Source organism: Halictus rubicundus, chromosome 9, assembly GCF_050948215.1.
Source record: "Halictus rubicundus isolate RS-2024b chromosome 9, iyHalRubi1_principal, whole genome shotgun sequence".
NCBI classification, from domain to species: domain Eukaryota; kingdom Metazoa; phylum Arthropoda; class Insecta; order Hymenoptera; family Halictidae; genus Halictus; species Halictus rubicundus.
In genome coordinates this window covers 9,186,571-9,210,534 of record NC_135157.1, presented here as the reverse complement: position 1 = coordinate 9,210,534, position 23,964 = coordinate 9,186,571, and the positions used below count along the sequence as shown (strand labels likewise).

At 40.0% G+C, this 23,964-nt stretch overlaps 3 protein-coding genes across 5 annotated transcripts; all 3 read right to left on the bottom strand.

Annotated features, from left to right (window-relative positions):
* Positions 1-3,742: 3,742 nt before the first annotated feature.
* On the bottom strand, positions 3,743-4,482 carry LOC143357222 (signal peptidase complex subunit 1-like). The gene is made up of 3 exons (XM_076793544.1): positions 4,366-4,482; positions 4,123-4,182; positions 3,743-4,043 (listed from the first exon to the last, which is right to left on the bottom strand). The coding sequence occupies exons 1-3, from the start codon at positions 4,408-4,410 to the stop codon at positions 3,861-3,863; spliced, it is 288 nt and encodes a 95-aa protein (XP_076649659.1). The 5' UTR covers positions 4,411-4,482; the 3' UTR covers positions 3,743-3,860.
* A 593-nt stretch (positions 4,483-5,075) lies between these two features.
* Spase12 (Signal peptidase complex subunit Spase12) lies at positions 5,076-6,542 on the bottom strand. The gene is made up of 3 exons (XM_076793540.1): positions 6,257-6,542; positions 6,035-6,094; positions 5,076-5,964 (listed from the first exon to the last, which is right to left on the bottom strand). Exons 1-3 carry the CDS (start codon positions 6,299-6,301, stop codon positions 5,668-5,670), a joined length of 402 nt encoding a protein of 133 aa, XP_076649655.1. The 5' UTR covers positions 6,302-6,542; the 3' UTR covers positions 5,076-5,667.
* Positions 6,543-6,679: 137 nt separating this feature from the next.
* Positions 6,680-22,346, bottom strand: LOC143357205 (prestin). Of its 3 annotated transcripts, none has more exons than XM_076793521.1 (14): positions 22,075-22,346; positions 17,823-17,936; positions 16,895-17,056; positions 16,419-16,529; positions 15,158-15,330; positions 14,904-15,071; positions 12,099-12,200; positions 11,768-11,901; positions 11,523-11,685; positions 10,770-10,946; positions 9,749-10,021; positions 8,776-8,937; positions 8,299-8,425; positions 6,680-7,575 (listed from the first exon to the last, which is right to left on the bottom strand). In XM_076793521.1, exons 2-14 carry the CDS (start codon positions 17,917-17,919, stop codon positions 7,400-7,402), a joined length of 2,025 nt encoding a protein of 674 aa, XP_076649636.1. In that variant the 5' UTR covers positions 17,920-17,936; positions 22,075-22,346; the 3' UTR covers positions 6,680-7,399. The 3 variants fall into 3 exon arrangements, with proteins under 3 accessions (XP_076649636.1, XP_076649635.1, XP_076649633.1); XM_076793520.1 differs by lacking the exon at positions 22,075-22,346 and adding an exon at positions 20,674-20,813; XM_076793518.1 differs by lacking the exon at positions 22,075-22,346 and adding an exon at positions 19,127-19,221.
* Positions 22,347-23,964: the final 1,618 nt, after the last annotated feature.

The window sequence follows — 23,964 nt, the reverse complement described above, 5'->3', positions numbered from 1 at the left end:
AAAGAGTCGTTACGGAAATCGTTTATGTTAGGTGTGCCAGCGAGGCGGCAGTATTGTTCGCCATTTTGGGGGAAGAGACGACGTAGACGACAGAAGAGCAGTTTGTTTATCGATTGCTTCTTCGTGTGAACAATATTATGGCATGTGTTACCCTGTAAAATACAAAGCAATGTGTACAGTTATAAAAATCAATAACATTTTTATTTTATCCTTGCAGTAAAGAATCTTCTAATTGGTGTATTTGTTCAGTGACAATTTTAGTAGCCACCTCCGCCATCTTGGACCGGAAACGACTTCGAGAAGAACTTATGAATTATTTTATCATATACACAATCACCTACACAGTAAAAAATATTCTAGCTGTCTTCAATAAAATCTGTTCAATTCCGTTTTCCCACAGAAAAGCGACCCACCAAAATTACGATAAAGATTGTCACTCCAATCGCAGTTATAGTTAGTACAAAGATCAGCTCGTAACAGCCCCCTTGGTTGATATAACGATCGCCTAACGTGGATTCTCGGCCACGGAAAAGTGTTTTCGTGTCACGGTTCGCTCGTGCATGAAGGAAAACCTCCGCATAATCTTCGTTTAGCCGTGGCACCGTGCACTTCCGGCGCGATACAGTACGTGGAATCGGTTCGGCTGCTTTCCAGCCGATCGTGTTTCGCGAAAGGAGTCCAGTGTTAAGAGCAAGGTAACGATCTCGCGTCCACGGTCTCGGCGGTGCACTTACCACTCGTTACGTTCCATCGATCGTTGTTCCCTCTTCTCTCATTTTCTCCGTCGATCCGTCTTTTTTCGTTTTGGTGCACGCCGACCGGGCCAGTGTTGCAGGAAGCGGCGCAGGCCGCATACTTAAAATATCCATCATACGAGGGAGAAAGCGTTTCGTAAGCTGCGCGTATCCTGCACCCGGTAACAAGGTGAAGCGAGAAAGGTGGACGCGATTCGCGGTGATTTTCTGCTGGTCCGGAGTCATCGTGGTTACGCAAGGGGCTGTTTCGGATCGGTCCACCTTCGGACTATTTTGTTTTACCTTCCGACTTTCTGTTACCATCCAACCGGGCTCATCCCGAATAAATATGGTGAAAGTAGTCGACGTTTGGCAACCCGACCCCCGCGCTGGTTCCCACGGAAAAATTAATTAGCCCGCCTTTGGGGCGGCGGCGCCCGAGATCGTCTCGTTTTCGCCCTAATCGGTCCACCGGGCGGAAGAGATTTCTTATACGCGCTGGAATGGAGGAAACATTTAACTGGGAATGCCATAATTGCCATTAACGCTTGGACGCAGTTGTCATAGATATTCGCTTCTTGCGACTGTTACGTGAAAATGGGAAGAGGAAAAATGGGCTTTTTAATTGGGCTTCACTGCGTGCGTATAGCCATTGCTGACTTCTACGATATTTTTATGTCGATGAGAGATACTTCTTGTTGTTCTTCTACATATTCTTTAAGAACTGAATGAAATTAATCATATACTGGTTGAAATTATAAACCAATGGGTTAGTTCTCTGAAGCAGGCCATTTTTTGACGATTTTGTGAACCATTCAAATTCTCACTCATTACTAAATTTGATATAAGTAGTTGATAATTTGAGTAGTTCTTTAAAAAATTATACACTAGATGGAATGTTTGCCTGGACCATACTGGACCAAAATGGCCTTCGAACGGCGTCCCACCGAGGGTTAACGCTCGAAGAACGTTCCAGTCATCGTAAATTTTCGTTTCTCAAGGAACTGATCGTGATCCCTCAATTGTATAATCCAGAAACTGGTTTCTCGAAAGTGGAGACCATGGTAGTGTAGTACATGGTCACAATAGCTGTCCACCTCACTCCTATTACTCCAGGCTCATAATATTTCATGCTATTACGACTAAACTGTGGATTTTATGCATATATTATCATTTCATGCATTAACACTTCGCGCTCGGTCGATTGCCTTTAACTTCGCATGCAGTTGTTAAGCTTTTTTTTTTTAAATATAGCTAAGTCATTGTAAAGAATATTAACACGTCTGTCATACGATTGCACATTCAGTCGTACTAAATCACAACTTACTTAACAATGCAAGAATACGTTAGATAGAATACCAGAATCATCATAACAATTTTATAATCTTCTTACACATTGCAGATCCTAACATGGTTGACTTCCTGGATTGTATTAAAAATTGATTTTGGAAGTCACTGTTGGTGAGAACAATGATCAACAATCTCGAAATTAGTATAAGAAAAAAGTAAATAAATAACAGATTAATTTCCAACCCCGCAACAAAAGGGCTAAAAAGAAGATCGAGACTCTGTCTGTTTCAAAATGAATCATTATTCAATCTCTCAGATGAAAGAAAATCGGTGTCGCAACACAAGGATCTTTTTCCACAATGGAAATCCAGGTCCTTCGTTCTAGTTCATCAAACATTCCAATAAAAAGGACTCACGAAACCGGTTGCAACGAAACCATTGCGCAACGGGGTCCCTTTTCAACGTGCATCGATGACGAAACAAGGGGAGCGCTGGTTAAAAAGGCACAAAGGAGGACAAAAGCGGCGGCCAAGGCGTTGCCGCATGTTTGTGTTTTCGATGTGACTATAATCGGACTCCTCAGGTTGCATAACGATCGCTCTACCTCGTCTTCGGTGCCGTGAAAGTCACTCGGTAGGCCAATTTTGAGGGAAATATGCTTCGGTTAGCGTGCGACGGGAGAAAATGAGGAACGTGGCCGATGAAAGTCAAGCGTTGGAACCGATCCAACATGGGTGGCGCACGGCGCGACGCATAAAATCATAATCGCCTGCTAATTGTTCGCAATCAACGATCTACTTGGTCCTGGATAGCAAAACGATCGAGATCGATCATTTACTATGGTCTCCTTCCTCTCATTATACAGGCTGTGCGAAGTAGAGTACTAGAGTACGGTATTAAATACTTCAAGTTCCTTTGAATTGACTTTCAACAAGTCAATTGAATTTTAATCAACTGGTGCGACGGAACTGATGATCTAGAATGCAACTAATTTTTTCTAGTAATTGCTATAGGAGGAAGAAGAGAACCTAATATTTTTTTTTAATGAGAGGGAGTGTTAACTTTTTATTATTTTGAGAGCTCTCTTCGAACTGAATAATATTTACACTTAAACCATTTTATATCATTGAGAATAATTGTATATTCATGATTTGTGGTACTTTCTTCGGCACATCCTGTATAATAGCAGCGGTTTCGAAGCGGAAGGGAAATTCTAAGCCCGATATTTTATACGGTCAAGTCAGTAAGATCGTCTACATCGATCTCCGTGCGCATTGCGTTTCGCAATAACCATTACTTTCCACCGATAAACAATAATGTTACATGACCATGCATTAATTACACTTATATAATTAAATTGCAGTGTTTTAATGCGTTCTACAATATTCAGTTCTCGTATGTTCCAGACAGCGTGAAGTAACTGGGATGTGCGTGTACTATGATCGAAACCGTGCGATGAAACCGCATTTTATCATAGTAATATCATGTACAGAATTTCAATTTATACTTCGACCGAGTTCTTCGATTTGTATTTCTTGAAAAAACCAGGGCGTTCCTTATCTTTCTTTTTGAATGTCGCGCCCTGGGATGAGTAAAGATCTGAATTACCGACAGAGTTCTCGTTATAATAATCATAAAATAAGTATATTAAAAATGTGCTTCATTTAGCTGCTAAATAAATCAATCAACAATGGTGAAATTGGAAATTAACAACGGTGTAAATTAAGTCAATTTTAATTACAAAAGAATAATGCGTCTGCACTTATCATACAACGTGGTAATATCTCTTATATTAACAGGAATGTATTAAATACAAGTCTGCGGGGGGTCAATTGGCTACTTCTTTTTCTTTAGTTTATTGGCAGGTGTTGTCTGTGGCTTTTGCCAGTCAAGAGGTTTGCGGCGGTACATAGGCCACGGTGGTACAGTGATCAAGGCAGCCATCACGAATCCAGCACCAAGGATGTAGACTGTTTGAGAGAATTGTTGGATAACGTATCCCCATATTAATCCGACCACCTACGATCATAAACAAGCCACGTAACAACAATTTTTTATTCATGACGCAGCAGTTGAACGAATTTAATAAACGTCTTACCCCGAACAGTGTTATGATTACTCTGGATAATTTCTCTGCCCGAGCTTGGCCCTCATAGTCCTAGAAAATGAAACCATTTCAATAAGAAACGTATGTGCTTTTGTGTAACGTCACCTGGACAAGTCACTTGACTTTAACAGCTGTTGGCACATAACCTATTCGTGTAGGAACGAAAACGTAGCTTGTATGTTACTTACGGCACCATTGGTTTATTGTTAATCGAAGGTTCAATTACGAACTCACCATATGAGTTGGTATGGACATAAAATATTGCTTCCACGAACTCATTGTAAATAAATAACACGGACGTACCGGCTGCAGTATACACGCAGACAAACTTCAGTATACAGTTCAGATACAGTTGTACATAGATCTCGTATAACGTGAAGTTGTTAACTTGTGAACTAAATTTCCGCGCCAAATTTGATTAGTTCAGTGAAAGTTCGGTGAGTAAAATTAATTGTCTCTTCCACGACTATTTTCTCGAATAAAAACATATAATTTCATGGCAGGGTAATAGTCTAACGATTATAATTAATGGAGAGGATCACTGCGCAGAGTGTAGCACGCGACCACGAAATAACGGACGAATTCGTTTACACGCAACGAATTAACATAATCGGTAAACTTGATTACTTTGCGTGTACAACTTCCTCTTCACGTAGACACACACGCGTAGAATGTTGTGCAATTTCTCCTCATTTTTCCAGATGCATTGGTTACGTGTATTGTGCTTTCTAATGTTTCCGAGTGTGAATTTCACAATTAAAAGTCTGGCGTATTTAGCACGAGAATACGTTCTAAGCTTGTTATTTAGAAATTTAATAACAATATAACATAGGAAGTCATTGTTTTTTCTAATCAAATACATAGAAATTTCTCGTTCTAATTTTTTCTTTTTAATAAACGCTGTCGGGTACAAATGTTGGGTTATAGATTTTTGTATTTGTAAACGAGATCGTTTTATTTAGATTGGAAATTACATTATGCTTTAACGCGTTCAGATTTAAAACGAATAATTAATATGAATTGTTTTCGCCTTCAAATTCCATCACGTTCCCCTTCCCCTTCCCCTTCCACTGCAGGAAGAGGTTACAGGCAACATTACCATTATCGTTCGTGCCAAAGATCGTGTCACCGATCAGTTAGATCGAAACTATTAATTAGATACGCTTTGCTTTTTTTGAAATGTTGACAACATCGCAAAATGTCGTCACCTATTAGAAAACGCGTTTCTAATGGTGCAACGACTCGCGACACCCATTCATGTTCTATAACAATCAAATCTGAATCGTAGAGTTACACTCTTTACATTATAATGCTCTAAAATGTAAAACATTACAGCAACACATCAAACGCTTATCGTAAAGGAGCAAAAGACTCGACACATGTTTATTTCCAATTATTGGAACGTGTTTACTTCTTAAAATGTGTTCCTTGAACAATTTCATTCCGTTTTCTCCGTCGCTGTTATTATACAAATGCAATTAAATACACATAGCAGCTTCAACAGCCACAAGTACATGCTTTAAAATGTGAGAACGCTCAAAGAGTGTTTCTTTGTCTCAGGACAAGTGTTCTTGCGTAACGAAACATTTTTAAATGCAAGGGTAACTGGTAACTCGCTGATTTCTTTTTCTTTGACTTAGAGAGATTGTTGGGTTCAGTCTTAGGGTTGACATCACAGTGCTGACACTGTGGCTTCTGCCAGTCCAAGGGTTTGCGACGGTACATGGGCCATGGTGGTATTGTGACTAAAGCTGCCATTAAAAATCCAGCACCGATAATGTAAACCGTTTGTGAGAACTGCTGGATTACATAGCCCCATATAAGTCCGACCACCTGGAAATGCCAATTATATTTATGCTATTTTTTGTGGGCAGTGATGAGTACTTCAAGTATAATGTCTCACTCCGAACAGCGTTATAATAACTCGGAACAAGTTCTCTGCCCGAGCCTGGCCCTCAAAATCCTGCAAAACGAAATTGTTTACAAATCTGGATGGAAGTCGATCTATCTATTTATTGCAACATATAACACTTGTTGTTTTGGAGATCATAACCTCGCGAGAAAAGAGGTTAGATACACATTTAAAAGGCGTTTGTATCGTATTTAACATAATTCATGAATTTACCATGTGCATGGGGATCGATTTGAAATATTGCACCCACGCGCTCATTGTAAATAAATAATACTAATGTACCGGTTGCATTCAGGCAAACTTCACTCCGGACTTGCTACGCACGCAAGTGTGACGTTGTACGCGCATGCGCAACACTTGCAACTCACGTGTAGTACTGCAGCGGGAATTTTATATACGGGAATTTTTAGCGCACTGTAGACTCCTGTATAAAGTTAGCAGAAAATTGTTTAAAACAGCGTTGTGTATATATCTTCTTTGACAGTAATCATAAAGTCTTGTTAGACTATTTTTCGTGTACATTTACTGCCACATACGATACATACGCTCAGTCTTTATAAACAATTTTTTGATCACGCTATTCGGGAGACTACACAAGGAACTATTTCTATGTTTATGTGGAAAGAATAGGTATCGTTTTACGAGAATCGACGTTTATTTTATTGCGTCTTGTAGTATATAAATAGTACGTGTACTAATATAAATCATATTAAGTATCCACGCGTACTTGACACCTTGAGCGTATTCATCGTGTAGATTGTATAATTGTACATTAGAACAACTTCTTATGTCGTCATCATAGGATAGAAAACGCATTTCTAACGGTGACGGAGAACCATATTCGTATTTCGCAGCGACGTGCAATGACACGAGTGACAAACGTTCCTGCATGCGCGGAATCTGAAACGAGACCGAGGTAGAATACCTTTGCAACGGATCAGCTTTCTTAAGTCTTCGGCGTGTGTACACGAAACTGAAGTATACACATAAAAAAGAAGTATTTACATAAATATACGAGAATGTACACAGCTACCAATTTCGTCTTCGAATGTATTCATGCGTTGCTTGTTTCTCGAAGGACGAGATTCTATGGAAAACCAAGATTCCTAATCTAATCCTACAATAAGTTAACAGTCAAGTACAACTATAAATTTTTTCAAATCTGAAACGCAACAACGACGTGCTGCTGTGCAACCACATTTTAAATAAATACACAATGGTACGGTTGTTACCAACTACTCCAAAACACTGAGAGTAGCGGCATCGAGTTCTCGAGACCAATCTGCTCCGACTGAGAAGCTTCTCTGCGGAAGGCATGAATGAACGTTCCTCTCCGAAGAGATTAGTATTCCACGATCATAATCTCGCGATAGTGGTGTCCTCGAACACGGACGAGCTCCACGCGGGCACGGAGCACAGCTCGTTGGTGGATCTTGCAAAATTCACTGCATCGGCGACGGTGGGGAACACCGCGAACAGGCCGCCTCTGCATTCCGTCAGGTTGCACTTTCTCATCATCTCGTACACAGGTCCTAAGACACGTTGAAACCGACGTTGCGTTGAATGCTAGACGCTTCTTTATCGCTCGGGGCGATCGTTCGTAGCTTCCGCTTCCGATCGATCGCCCCTTATCAATTGTTTATCAGTTATACCGTAGCCGAGGCATCGGAGAAGACCAGCCACCCAATACATGAGGCCAGGGATTGGGGATGTAAATCAGAAGAGTAGGTGAGGAACCAGGGAAAGACTGCGGAGACGGACTAGGGAAGAGAAGAACCTAAGGAAGGAACCTAGGAAGGGGAGGGACCTAAGATGGGGTGAGACCTAAGATAGGATGGAGGGTCCTAGGGAATATCTTATGAATAGAGGGTCCTAGGAAGGGGAGGGTCATAGGAATGGGAAGGTCCTAGTAAGGGGAGGATCCTAGAAATGGGAGGGTCGTAGGTTCCTAAGGAAGGAAGAGTTCTAGGAACGGGAGGGACCTAGGGAAGAAATCGATCTAGGAAAGGGAGGGACCTACGAAGGGACGGGACCTAGAAAAAGGGTGGGACCTAAGATAGGATGGGAAATTCTTAGAAATGGGAGAGAGGGGATCTTGCACCAGAGGGGGCACTGTAATAAATTTTTATGAAAGGGTAAATAAATTAAACCCTTCAGTTTTAGCACTGCCAGTATTTCACACTGGACGACGAGGAACCATAAAGCCATATATAACTGGCGCACTTCAATGCCTCGTCTGCGGTGATTCTACTCACCGGAACAGCCAGCAACATACACGAACACATCCGCGTCGGAGTACTCGTCGATCAAATTTCCGAGGGTCGTTGCAGCCGCTGGATCCATGTGACTCACCGCGGTGAAATCCAGTATCAGGGTGCGTAACTGTAACGTAATCACGAGGAAATTGACTTTCTTCAATGCTCTGTTACGCAAGCCTGCGGCCGCCTTGTTTTGCCAAAGGTGGAATATCAATGCCGAGGTCGTTAACCCTCTATCTCATCAATTCTACCAGACACTCTCCGGGGAACAATGTACAATACCATTTAGTTCTACAAAGTGAATAAAACTCCTACCCGTCACCTTTCGCACACATCGCTCGCGGATGCCGATATCGATCAATTTTACTTAGCGCCGTTCATCCTGTTTCGTAAGACCACTTCTACCGACATTTGACCTGTGAAAGCGTTCTACCAGTTCCGCTAGAGATCGATCGGGAAACCATAGTCGCTCACCTTTTTAATTTCCTTGAGCTCGTCGTGCTTGAAACCAGCGTCCGGCTCCTTCCGCGGTGTTAGGCCAGCAACTTTGTACACTTTGTCGCGAAAGTGTTGCCTGCAGGCGAAGTTCAGGCTGCCGGAGTAGTGGAAGATCTTAATCCCCGGAAGCTCGACAGCCTGGAACATTAATTAACGTTGAAAACCTTTCCGAGACTGCTCAGGCCTCAATTAGAACATTACACTGCCAAAAATCGACAGTTAAACCAATATCTCGTAGTAGAAACAAATTAAATAGAAAAGTATACTGTGACCCTAATCAACTCACTTAACACCTTATCTACCGGTTGCGATTGTTTCATAATTTTGAATAGATCCTTCAATAGCAACAGCGGCTTATATAAAAGGAGATTTTTAAGCTTCCTTTTGAGACAAATCTTGATAATAGGCTTCCGATAGGTAAAGTGTTAACTAAGTCAACACATCCAACATTAAAAACTACCGAGCCCTAAATGAGACCGATTCCTTTATGATAATAACAGGTCGCATAGAATTTTTATGGTAACACGTGCACGAATAAGGAAGTATACTGAAAAATTTTGTACAACTTCACAAAACGTGAAGGAAAAAAAAAAGATCTGACATTTTTTGACGGGCTCGGTAGTTCCAGCGTTCGAGCTACAGATTAATGTCACTGTTCGTCCCTCGAGGATTCCCTCATGAGGCTCGAGGGTCATCAGAGCTCGCGTGTGCACTCGAAAAATGTTAGTTTTCAAGAACAGAACGTTCGACTAATGGACGCGCGTAGCTGGGGCAATTTCGCGAACTCTTCAATAGCTGTCGTTCGTCTTCCGGTCTGGATAACTCGCAGGACTTCAATCTTTTTTCGAGTGGACGCGCGAGCACGAAGGATAGAGGGTGGCACTGAAGTGGTCACGTAGCGTCAGAGACAAGAGGAAAGCGAAATAAAAAGACTACTGTTACTCCATACGCCTTTATATCTCTTGGTATCCAGATAAAGCTCGGTACCAGGCACTAGGGCGAGCGTGCAGGTGTAAGGACGCACTGCGAACAGGATCAGCTTGCCAACGCAGAGAACTATTCCCACCAACAGCCCGTACTCGACGTCCAACAGGATCACTGTAGCGAATGTCACTGCCCACACGATGCCGTCGGACTTCTCCAGCTGCCAGAACCTCTTGAAATCTGTCACCTTCATCAGCATGCCATTTAGAGCCACCACGATTATGCTGGCTAGAACACACTGTGCAGAAACATTAGTTTTTTAAATTAACTAAAGCTTATTGATTCCAGAAAGCGCCATTGTAATCCATAGACAGGACGTTAGATAGGACGTTGAAGATTATGACAGTATTTGTTTGATTAAAACGCCTCGGCGTACTCGTATTTTGCTGTCGGACATTTTACATGCAGCTCGATGGGTTTTTGCTATGTGTTTTTGTTGTGTTTGGTACACGTGTCAGTCAATGCTGTCATAGAAAGCCTTCGTGAGACTGTTGGTAGTGGTAGTGTCTACGTCAGTGCTATGTTAGAAATACTATTAAGCTTATTTACTTAATTAAAAACCAATGTCAGTTTTGTGTGATTATGTTTTTGTTCGATGCACATGCGATTTTTTATGGGAGGCTGGCGTTACGCTACCGTGACGACTCTGATTTCCTAATTGATGATAAAAAGTGGACAAAGATATACTTTTTTGTAATAAGGCCGGAGGTATTAGCTTTTTGTGAAGCTTGTCTAACTTGTATTTTTATGTCGATTCATAGTCTCAGCTAGAGTTGGCTAGAAACTTGAACCACGAAAAGATTAAAGGAATTTAAAAGCATTAGTATGTTACTAAGATTGCGAATTAATTAATTAACATTACTGATAAAAATATTAGGTTTATTAAAATTACAAGAGAGACAATTTTTTTTTAAATTAAAAAGCAAATAGTAACAGAAAAGACGAATTGCACAATGAAGAAGCTAGTATAATGATTTTTAACTTACTCGTGGCAACGGCTCGAAGAAGGGTCCGATCCACAGCAGCACGCTGACCAAAATTGAGCAGGAGATTAGGCTAGCGAGCTGAGTGTGTCCTCCGACGGTCTGCTGGATCAACGATCTAGACAGCGAGGCGGTGAACGGCATGCAAGAGAAGAACGATCCGACCAGATTACCGACACCCTGAGAATCGAATCGGTATTTCCTTGAACGACCATACTTTGCGTGAGATCTTAATCAGCTGTTTGTTAGTCGACATTTTACTCGCTGCGTCACCGATTAACGGTTATACGCATAGATCAACACGGCCAAGGAGCCAGCCTTGTCAGATCAAAGTGCTCACTTTGCTGAACTAGGCCGTCGTCGTCGACTGCAATCGCAGAATTTCTTTAGATGGCATCGATCTTCGCGGCTTAGTCAACAAGTGGAACAGATACCATTGTTAGAACGGACGTTCAAGTTCAACTTCCTCGAAGACGAATCTGGGTCGAGGCTTGTTCGAGATAAATATCTCTCAGGGGACTTTTAAATATTGCATATTTACGTTTGAACCAAATTTAGATAGGATGTAGTTTGTTGAGAAATAGTTGCGCGTAGATTTCGTTGATTGCAGTGATTCTTGCAAAGCTTCTGATAAATGTACTGTCTATTTTAGTCTGGGTTTAAGGGCTATTTTCACCCCTCATCGCAAATAAAAAGATATACGTGTTAAGGATTATTCAACAAACCATATTCTACAGTACTTTCATAAAAATTCACCTGTGCAACTAGTTCCTGGTTGGAGTCCACCTCATAGCCCAGCTTCTGTGCGAAGATCAACGCCATGGACATGGAAATGGTGTAGGACACCATAGTAATCACAAAACTGTCGATTAGAATGTTTGGTATCAGCGCAAATGGCGGTAACGATGGAACTGGCAAGCTGCAAGAAAAATTGAAACAATTTCGCAGGGTTCCAGATGTATTCTCGTTTCAATTTTCTGTTTCAGTTAATTATTAATTACCCGACTGGTATGTGACCGACAGTTACAACCCCGTAAGCCTCTTCGAGATTCGCATACACTGCGAGAACTGTACCGATCACGACTGCTAACATTTCTATGGGGATCGGGAATGGACTCACTTTGGCAATCTTCGGCTGTGAATATAATGTAAGTTGCAGTCAAGCTGTAAATGTAATCTGTTAATTCTAGTCTGTAATTATTTGTTGAACTGTGATCTTCTGTTTTATTTCATAGTGAGAATCTACAATTTTGAGATCTATGTTCTACATGGCAACATTTTAAAAAACTTTAAGTCGTCCATTTCAATTTTTAATATTACTTTCAGACCAACCTTTAGGATGTTATTAACGATTAGGATGACGATTGTCACTGCTGAGAGCGTGATGGCGATAATGTTGACGTCATTGATGTGTTCCAGAACGTCCACATAAGTCTAAAACAGTCATAACCAACTTATGTCACTGTTTTTTCTCCTGTTATGTTTAAACTTCGGTTTTAATTTTCGAGAACTAGTTAACATTTATGTGTTCTATTACTAGACTGCGTAATGATTTTATGGAAAATATTATATTATTTTTCTGATGTTTTCATTGCTTGGTATCTCACATTACCACTTTTCTCGCGAATACATAAAGTTCACAGTCCACCTATCACCTTTCAGTCGCTTTTCCTTTCCCCAAATGAACGAATAATTCTTTCACTTTATTGAGCAATACCATCCATATTGGTGTCAACCATATGGTATTTACGTTGATTACGTCAAAACTTTGTCGTGTCAATTTTATTCCTTTTTCATTACGACGTCTTAAGTGTTCATAATAGAAAAAACCAGTTAAAAGGTTAACCGGCTTTATAATCACTAGAATAAAGATTTCATGCTTTTATGGAATTCTTGATCTCTCAAACTCAATACTTAATATGGAAAAATGTTTCAGAAAATCCAATCAGATTCCTACCGACGACGGAAAAACTCCTGAATTACTTATCACGAAATCGTAAAGAACTATTAAGTAATAACCGGTGAACTGTTATCGCGCAATGGTGGAAAGAAAGTCCGTCTAGGAATTCTATCCGGCATTTCGATAGTCTTGCTACAGCCGCGTAGAAATGGCGACCGATTACGTTCCCCGAAGCGAGCATATTATGTGTCGGAAACGGCAAACGGAATAATTGCCGGCACGGTTATGCGTGCTGGTGTTCGATCCAGGCATATTTGGCCTCGAAGAAAGTAAAACCATCGAGCCGCGGGTTCTTATTAGCTGCTCTTACCATTTGATTCTTGCGCGCGTTCGAACGGCAAACCGGAAGTCGGTACCGCTCGTAAATCTGCACGCATAAACGCCAAAGTCCCGGAAGACAGACAATCGAGTACTATACGCACCGGGGACAACGTAATCGATCGATCCATTACGCGTGGACAATATTCACGCCATCGAAAGCCGGAATACTCGTTTCCTTGTGTGGAGGGAGAACACTTGCCTTTTCCTGTTCGATGTAAAAGTGATATTCCATCGATAACAATTTTTATCGATTTGTAATTAAGAGAACTCTTTTGGAGAAATTAATATGCTAATTCGTTTTCTTTTGTGACTACGATTTTTTGAATAGTTATTTCCGCGTGCGTACGAGTGGAATTGCCTGCAAATCCAGCGTTGACTCTGGCAGTTTAGAATCGAGGTCTATCGATACGGCTCGTTAATCGTCGTCGGGGATATAAATTTCTACGAAAGCGAATTCAAGGACTATAATCCTACTATTGCTTCGCAACGAGAAATGCACACCGTCACGTCAAGCCATTGACCGACTGTGGAACAGTGCTTTTTCCGAACACCTTTTCGAGGCGTAAATCTTCGTGAAGAAATTGTTCTTTTAGCGAAACCATTAAATTTTATGCCCGTTTAATGATACTTTTGAAGAAACAGAAGTTTCCTTTGCAATCCCTTTGACTGTTCTTCGAGCAAATTAAATTGTTAGTTTACTGAAATGAGAGCCGAGGATCTTTCAACAAATTTTTCTTCCTCGAGTCATTTTCAGTAATACAGTTCAATCATTTCTTTTGGAATTACTATTTAAAGGAAAAAAGAATACGAAAATTATTATATTAAAATGTACCACGATCGTTGAGAAGTGTATTTTACAGGATTTTCAACGTGCATATAAATCAAATCAAATAAATTGATTTAGAACAAAGCTTAATTGAAGCCTGGGAATAACTGCAATTTCCTGTATTCTACAATTTATTTATGAAGATACCAGGCAGTCGGTTTTATCACCGCTTGAACTGTCAGTGGTACTAATGGAAAATAATGTTGACGCACGTATTTGTTGAACATTCCAACAAAGCGAATAAAAGAAGGCATCTGACTGTTCCGACAACGAGCGAACGTTATCGCATGGTACAGTTAAAATTAGCTTTGTACATCTTCCTAATCCAGCTGACGGTAACCCCATTGATTACAGAGCATTCTTGGTCGCGAAAAGCTTAGATTGCTTCCTTCGTTGCTGTCATGTATATGTACATGTAGATGTAGATGACTGGCAAACAGTCAGTTTTTATCAGAGATATTAACATTTTCTATTTGTTCCAATACGTGGAGTCCATTATCGAGGCGCAGCATGTTTATGCATTAGACATGCATAACTGGCTTGAGTTGGACGTATCATAATTATTGAAGACTCGACATTTCCATTTTACTTTGCAACAGTTTGAATTTACAATTGTGGCAAAACCAATGCTGTTCCGTTCATTATCAATGGACTGCGAAAATGATCCGCAAAATAAATAAAAAATGTAAAATAACTGTAATAATTTTTATACGCCGAAAATATTGTAATAACTATACTGCGGATTTCATGCGTTTATAGCAAAGATGAATTTTAGAATGTTGTTACGTTGTTTCTGGCTTGTTAAAATTATCGAAAGATGAAATACATTTTTATTTAGCTTCTATTTCTTGCAATCGACTTAGAAAAATTTTGCATACAAGTCCGGAACAATGCATTTGCAGTCTGGTAACAATGTTCTCACTGCAATGTGACCTCGTCAGCAAGAATGCAACCTTGCACTCCGATTGACTTTCTCTTAAAAAAGAAAAACAGGAAAATTGCCAACGAATTAATGAGACATCGGACTCACCATGATCACTTTGAAGGGTCCCTTTCGTTTAGGCAGGCCCTTTAATCCCAGCAGATCCTTCACCTGCGACGTGAAAACGTGAATGGCCGCCGCAGTGGTAAATCCGCTGACGAGACTGTCGGAGAGTAGGGTTGCGATGATCCCCAACCGCAACACGTACATCCCCAACTACAGGGTCGAAAAATATTCAGACAAATCGCCCCTCCAGCCAGCGGATTCGGTCATGAGCGAACACGGAGAGGAGGAATAATTACCTGAATCATAGCAACGGTGAACGTGACCGCGGTCGCAACTTCCACCGGTGAATATTGATTGCTGCCCGAGGACAACGACTCGTTTTCTTGGGCCGGATACAGAGACGAGCGCTCCTGCGAGCTGTAAGTCGTGACCACTTTTCCGGTCATCATGCAGATCAGCGCGAACGTGCCTTCACACCGAAGAAACAATTGCAATTCACCAGAATCGTGGCATCGAGGCGAAAATTTTCAACACAACCGGGCAAATACATTTTTTCGTCACCTCACTTCGCTAATTCCCACTTTCACACATTTTATGAATCCTACAGTCTGCTGATACGTTTCAAGATCCACGGTTTCTATACAATACCGAAGGACAATTAGGGCTGACACAATATTGTATTTCTTCGGATTACGAGATTCTAAAAATTCTTCATAAAATTCATTAGAACCTTCGACTTAAAGCAGGAAATAAATAATAAAAAAAAAAAAGAAAATAAATGACTAATAAAATTCATTAGTATAAGACTGGATGTACAGAACATACAGGGTACCTTTTAAGTACCTATCACAGGCTTAGCATCGTTGTTTATTACGTTGTAAGAAAAATAATTTTAGTTGAAAGAATTTCAGAGACTCCAGTTCTAAACATTCAGTCAAGTTCTTTGCGGACACAAGCATGATTGAAAAGGAGCCATTGCAGTTCGAAATTATACACTTGATGGTCCCATAACTCTGTACGTTATCAATAAATAGAAGAAGACTGGCTACAACCGAGTATCTAGTGAATATTTCGAAGTACACCGAGAAGCCCGACGAATTTTTCCAACCGAACAGCTTCCACGGTTTGATCCAAGGATCTTATCTATCTCAAGGCTAATACCGTGTGCAATTGTCGCTGGAATCATTTCCAGGGCACGGTGTTTGGTCAACAAACTCTCATGCAAACGCGTAATCTCACCGGTCGTCCGTAATCAGCACACGCGTCCGCAAATATTTGATAGGAAGTAGTCGGAGAACGTGATTTACAAAAGAGGAAGAAGGGCAATCAGAAGAGACGCGTGAGTTACGATGCGTGATCGAGGCACATTAAACATCAACTTGCAAGTGATCCCGTGACGTTAGAAAGTAAAGTATAAAACGAAAGTCGGCGACGATAGATGGGAATGAATATAATCTCCGGAAGACGTTTTTTCTCCGTGTGTGCGTGACGTTTCGAGGCTTCCGTCTTGCGTAATGCGATAGCGATGAGATGACTGAATTCATGTTGATAACTTACCCATGGAATTGTGTCTAGATGTGCCGAGGAAGAAGTATACTAACACGGGGAAGAAAGCCATGTAGATGCCGATTATTGGCGGCACGTTGCCCAGAATCGCGTACGCCATTCCTGGAATACATTTTTCCCCAAATTGTATTCGATCTTATTAATTCGTTTCGTCATTGTTGAAGCTAGTTATTGTAGACACCTTGGTCTTTTTATTGTTGTTAATGTAACAGCAATTTATTCGATTAAATCGGCAGAGATTGAATAATTAAATGAAAATTTTAGCACAGGTCAATATAGACCCGGGCATCGCCTTCGGAGGTTTAAGGTATTACTGCGAGAAAAGTGGTGCTCCGTATCTAGGAACTGCGAGCTTTATTATAACATACAAACATATTCGTATAGTAAAACGGATTAAAAAGTGGCTGCTGAAGATTAACGTGAAATTCGCAATTACTTATTCGCGATTAGCTTATTAGCGAATGTACCTTGGGGAATATGCATCACCGCGACTGTAATTCCAGCAATTACGTCGCCGAGTATGTCCTTCTTCCAATCGTACTTCGATAACCAGCCGATTAGGGGTATCGAATTTTTTAGAGCCACCAATGGCTGGATCTTCTTGCATCTCGAGGAGATCGTCTGCAAAACTGCAACATTGATTATTGTTACTCGTTTGTTGGAAATATATCGTTTAGTCAGAGCCCTGGACAATTTAACACCACTGTCACACATACGTGACGTTCGCAGTCTCACAATTTACTTAAAGATAGTGAAACTAATTTTCTGCACTTTGCTATTCTAAATTTGCTAAAATCGCAGTAAGCAGCGTAGTATTCAGAAACTTTATAATTTTCTTTTGTTAAATTGTTTTCATGTTTTTCTAACGGGGGTGCATTACTTTAACAGTGAACCTGTTAAAAAGTTTCAAAATCAGACTTCTGAGGCTACTTTAATCAAATTGTCCAGGTCCTCTGACACTCCAAGAAACATCTCCAACTAATTGCGTCTACAAAATTCTTTAGACACCACGGGGACTCTCGCGGCCATTTAGTATCCCCCCAACATCACGAGTTCAAGGCTAGGCAATTGTCTTTCGCTTTCTACAAACGTCCAGATGTCTTTCACGAGGTTTCTCATTAGGGTCAATCAAGCCAGTCGCTGCAGATGCGTAATTGCTGTCTAAAAACCCGTAATATCTAACTGGGTGACCCATATCGTTCAGTGTTTCGCAGCAGGATCATAAACGGCACGAATGTTTTCGATCCATTGTCCACAGACGTCTTTTGTTTGGTCTAGATAAGCGGCGCTTCATCTTCGCGCGAACAATACGGGCCAGCTGATCGAAAATAAGTCGCGACGCGACAGACTGTGTTCATAAACGATTCCGCAACATGTGTGTATTATGGTACTTACGTGTTTCTTTCGGCTTCACGTATTTGCACAAATGATTTAGCTCGTCCTGCTGATACACCGGTCGCCTAACCGTTAATTCCGGCGCGGCCGCCGACATATCGTCGCTCAAGTAGTCTGCGAACATCGGTTCTTTTTTTATGGTCAAGGCTTTTTAAACAATTACCGACGATTATCTACAAGAATTTATTCTACGGCCACGTGAATGACCGAGCATGCAATGACCGTGCGTTGTAAATTAGGATTGCAGAGGACTGTAGAAAAATTTATTCGACACTTTTTCAAGTTTCTTTACTTTTCGGATAATTTTGGATTGCGTATCTTTATGCAAGATAACATCTTTGTGCCTCAAATGTTGATTCTTGTGGAAGGATTGGGCGGGTGCATTTTTTTTTAATGAAATTGTACGAAGATTTTTTGCTTAAAAATGCTGGAGAAACTCTACGGTTTAATTTTTTGGAGAACATGATCTCGAATGAGAGGTTTATAAACATTGCTCGAGTTTCCAGATCCTGTTAGACGTCCACCAAGAGATCTGAAACTAGTGCGTTCGGATGTTGACGCATAACACGTTTATCGAACGCGGAAAGCAGAATACATATACAGGGTGCTTCCGAAAAATATATAACTCCAGAAAGTATTTGAACTTTTTGTCGATTTTCGAGAAGTTGCCGATCTTTAAACGATTATAATTTCGTAAAAAATAATCGTACGACAATAAACGCAGACCCATTCTAAAGCTTGAAGCCTCTATTTCCACAATACCGTTCACATTGTCCTACGAAAAATCGCAAATTCTTTTGTAAAATATTTTTGCAGAGTATAGTACGTATGAAAAATGATACAAATTCAATCGTCCCTAGAATCGTTGGAAAATTTTTTTCGCAAATAAATTTTTTACAGATTCGAAGATTGAAGCTTCCTCTTTCGAAAGGCTGCTCAAAAACTGATGTACGATTTTTTTCGTCTGTTTTATGGAGCAAAATTGAAGAACAAGGTTTACATATTACTGTAACGTTGTCAGTACACCTTTCATTCAAAGTTGAATTTTTGCGAGAAAAAATCGTAGCTCAATTTTTTAGGTGACCATGCAAAGAGGAAACTTCAATGTTTAAATCCACGGTGGTGTCATTCACAAGAGAAATTTAACAATGTTTTTAGAGACGTTTCAATTTGTAGAATTTGTGTGAGAACACGGCATTTTTCAGTGAGGAGAACGAGACATTGTGAAAGTAAAGATATTGGTTGGATCTCCAATTTATAAATAAAAATTCACTGTCACGTGACACCGTTGATGACAACATTACCGATCAACATTTCGGTTCCGTCGTCCATTGTACTTTTCACAGTGTAAACGTCCACAACATTAATATTCCCGCATAATGACCACAACGTCGAAAATTCGGACGGCTACTGACCGCCATTAGTGGGACTGTATAGCATTAATCGCCAGCAGACAGATGACTGTGATTCACGACATTGATAATAATAGCACGTGATATCGCTGTGATATAACGAAGAAAGAAACAACACTTCGAATTTGGAGCTCGCTGAGAAGACGGCAACTGTTCACATTTTAATAAACCAATCTTTACATCTCAATTCAAATAGAACAAATTTAAAATTATTATTCTAAAATATTTGACCAGGCTTCTGACGGAGACTTCATCAATTTTTACTAAATATGTACTTGGGTCGTTCACCTTTTAAACGTCAAAATAAAATTCTATTTTTCTATTACTAATACTTCATTCAAATAAAATCCTAATTATCTATTAATATTTCTTTATTAAAATAAAATTTTATTTTTCTATTACAAATACCACATAAAAATAAAATTCTATTTTTCTATTACAAATGCTACATCAAAATAAAGTTCTACTTTTTTACAACGAATATACAATCACTAGATAAAAAAGCTGCACAATAAATTGTATAATAAATATTTTTTTTCAGAAGACCATCAGCACTTTGGCTACCAGCGTTACCAGAATTGATCAAAAAGAATTTCCAAGATGGATTTTTAAAGAAGAACCACGAGAAAAATTATTATGTTACGAAGCAACTTGAAGGAACTTATTACACGACGACACCTTTGCAAACATGATCAGTTTCTGTAGCATTTTTGTGCAGGTTTAATGTATTCACTTTCTCTATGGCACGTGATTATCTCTATCGAAGCGTTACACGTAAGAATTAAATTAAAGAAAACATGTCGAGTTCACGGAAAATTTATTTAACCTTTGCACACTAAAAGTGTTACAACGACTTTTTAAAATATAACGTATGATTTTTTGGGGCTGTTTTATGGAATAAAAATGAGGAATACAATGTTCGCAAAGATGGTAGTACATTCTGGACCAAAAAGGTGTCTTCAGTTTCCCAGTCGTTGTATGATGCAAAAATATCTTGTACAAAAATTAATGGTAGATGGCAAAAGTAGAGGTTTCATGCTTTCAAACGAGTCTAACTATATTGTTGTACTATTTTCTTTTAACGAAATTATCACAGTTGAAATATCGACAATTTCTCGTGAAAGGAAAATTTATTGTTCAAATACTTCTTGGCTCCACTGTATTTTACGTGGCAGTACATGCATAAGAAAGATTGTTTAAAAAGTCTGTACACTAGCTGGCACAGCGAATGTGTTAGTGTTTTTAGACAATTTTTTGTACGCGTTAAAAATGCCACATAAAAATAGATGCATATGAATAACACACTGTTTTTAAACAATGTTTTGTCCAAAGCATACGAGCGTTTGTTGTGCAAAGAATTTTGCACAAATCCGTCGAAAACTTATCAATAATGTATGACAATTGATCGCGTTAATCTGGAAGAGGGATCGAAGTGCAACCTGTCATGGCGATGATGGCAGTCGTCCAGCGCGTTCAGTGATCCGGCGGATCCAGTAGATCGGATCGGATCGAAAACTCGCGAGAAGTGATAACGCTCGCGGCGTCTATCGCGAACTAACGAATCGAACGTAATCAGAGTGAACGAACCCTGCGCCGTCGCTGCATCTCGCCATTGAGATTTAGTCACGTGTCGGACGATCAGTATGCCGAGGCAGTCAACACGGGAAAACCGAGGAGAAAGAGACTGCCTGAAGGCGCACCATGCGCCTCTGTCTTTCCATGACTATGGCTGTGTCTATGTCGATGATGACAAGATCGCGGCCGACCGTGGCGATTATGATCGTTCATTGAGCTGATGTAATAGTGTCAACCGAGCGAAGGTTGGCGCAACAGCCGCGTAACTAATTGCTCCCTGAGAAAGCGAAATTGATATACAGCCTGTGATCCGCCTGTCAATCATGTCCGAGAGTATTGAACTGTCTTTGCTCCTTTTGTTCGAAGATGTAGGATTTCTGGGATTTTTTAAAAATCGATCTTGCATTCAGAAATTCCGAAAAAATTCACAGTCTTCTGTGCTATTACGTAGAAAGTTCTCGAATTTTTTCAGAATTTCAGAACAGAAGAAATAGAGCATAATTAGTTAAACCGTGCTCATCCTGTAACTACCTTTGTGGTAGGGGTATCGACTTGAAACTTGCCACAGAGGGTTTTATATGGGGAGCTCTAGAAAATGGTATGTGAAAAGATCAATTTCGTTTGGGGGTACTTTTGACCACCTTATCCTTACCCCTCTCGATTTTTACAAAAGGAATAATATTTTTGTATTACTTAATAGTGCGGGCATAATAGACCAATGTATTTACAAGAACGATCCTTACAAATATATTTCAACAAATTAGTAATTAAAGTTGCAAACGGTCCTAAGCATTATCAACGGATTTTATCCATTCATTAAAAAAAAAAAAAATTAGTAGTCGAAACTGAAGACAGCGAAAACATTAGAAGAATGTAAGAATATCGTAGAAATATTGTCAACATATTAAAACCGTGAGTAGACAAAATCAATTTTTATTTAACTCCTGTTTGTTACAATCGATGCACGAGATTTTATATATTGCATAATGATCAGCAATTATACAGATATAGAAAAGGTCCGGCTTTCGATGGCTGATCGAATACTTATGATCTACAAATTACGTGGTTTATTTTACCGTATCATATAATTGTGTCACGAAAGTCTTGTTGAACAATCTCATTAAAAATAAACACCCAAACATGTTTGAACACTTATCCCTGGCAACAGCACAAGTTCCAGCGCCGCGAAACGAGATGCAGTCCTCGAGGAAAGGGTCTAAAAGATCTCGAAGATCTAATTACACAAAGAGCAGCAAGAAACTCACTTTGATTAATCCAGGATTGCCTCGGTTATCGGGTTCGATGGTAGTCCGCGGTTCTGACCGTTCTATCGCAGCTTAGAGTGATTAAGAGCGTCAGGGTGTTATTCACCGACGATCGTTAAGATCACTATGATCTCGCTAGATCTGGACAGGCGGGGAAGTGTCGAATAGATTTCACTTTCGATCACGAGGCACCGGGGAAACGGAGCAATGCGAAGGCGGTCCCGTTTGCTACTGTTGGGTTTCTCGACGGGGACACCTTCCCTCGATCGAATTAATCTATCGTGTCAACGAGTGACATATATATTGTTGAAATTTCGTAAATGCGATTATAGTGTTCTAGGTATCGCTCGATAATTTATGGGCGTCACGGACCTTATCTGTTGCTTCTGTTCCAATACCGGCGTCGAGATTTTCGGCTCGAAATTGTTCGCGTTCCACAATTATTCTGTAGCGGAGCTGATGTTGCAATCATTTTTACGCAAGCATTCACGAGAGTTTTGCTGGGCCTTGCACTCAAGATATGCTGAGTGTTCGAGTCTGCAATTTTAGTGTGAACAGTTGCTGCGTTTTAGAATTGACTTTTGAATAGTTGTAATTTTGTATTAATTAGTACTAAGGACTTCACTTGTGTACATAGTTTTAAAAACATTGCTTCTTTCATCTCTTCTGTCGACTTTGGTGCTTTAATTAATTCTTTCAGACGTATGTACATCTTGTGACGGTTCTCGCAATATTATTTCTCCATTTGATCCCCACCATAAAATACCTCTTGCTGGTTCTATATAATTAGTAATGTAGTTAATTCCATTCAGAAAAGTTCTGTCATTCATTCTTTCGGTGACTTTTTAACCAACGCTGGTGTCTTTATTATCATAATACGAAATATTGGTATTAATTTCGCATTTGACGCTGGTTTATGGTTATATATTATTCTTCATAAAATATGTTTCCTAGAGAATAAACAGTTGTTAAGGAACATTGTAAAGTTGATTTATGCTTTATTATCGTGTGCAGACATTTCCCAGGGCGACACGATCGTACAAACAATTTCTTGTTTGATGGCGCTCGTACATAGAGGCTGCCACATGGATGCCGGATATATTCATATAAACAGAAGTTAGAGACTACCAAATAAATGTTTTTTCAATATTTTGTTCAAATTTTTTGTACCAGTTATTACAGTTTTGTACTAGTGATAACAAAATGTTAGCTAGAAAACAATTTTTACATCTCAAACGATATGTAACTAGAACGTACGCCGTGTCAAGAAAGTCTTGTTGAAAAATCGCATTAAAAATAAACACCCACACATGTTCGAACACTCATCCCAAGCAACAGCTCAAATCAGCCCCGCGAAACAAGATGCAACCGTCGAGGAAACGAACTGAAAGATCTCATTTGGTGAAACTCACTCTGATTGATCCAGGATTGTCTCGGTTATCGAGTTCTATCGCAGCTTAGATCGATTAAGAGCGTCAGGGTGTTATTCACCGACGATCGTTAAGATCACTATGATCTCGCTAGATCTGGACAGGCGGGGAAGTGTCGAATAGATTTCACTTTCGATCACGAGGCACCGGGGAAACGGAGCATTGCGAAGGCGTTCTCGTTTGCTACTGTTGGGTTCCTCAGCGAGGACACCTTTCCTCGATCGAATTAATCTATCGTGCCAACGAGCGACATATACAGGGTCGGGCAATAACTATGTCTACTTTAAATATTGCCGTTATTAGTAATAATATGAAAAAATGTTATATACAAAACTTACACGGTATAGAGGGGGCATATTGTGACACAAACATTTTCTGCGTGGGTGGAGGCATAGAGGAGATTTCAAGGTCATCTCTATTTTTTTTAATGGAATGCTATGTTTTTTTTTACCGCGATGTG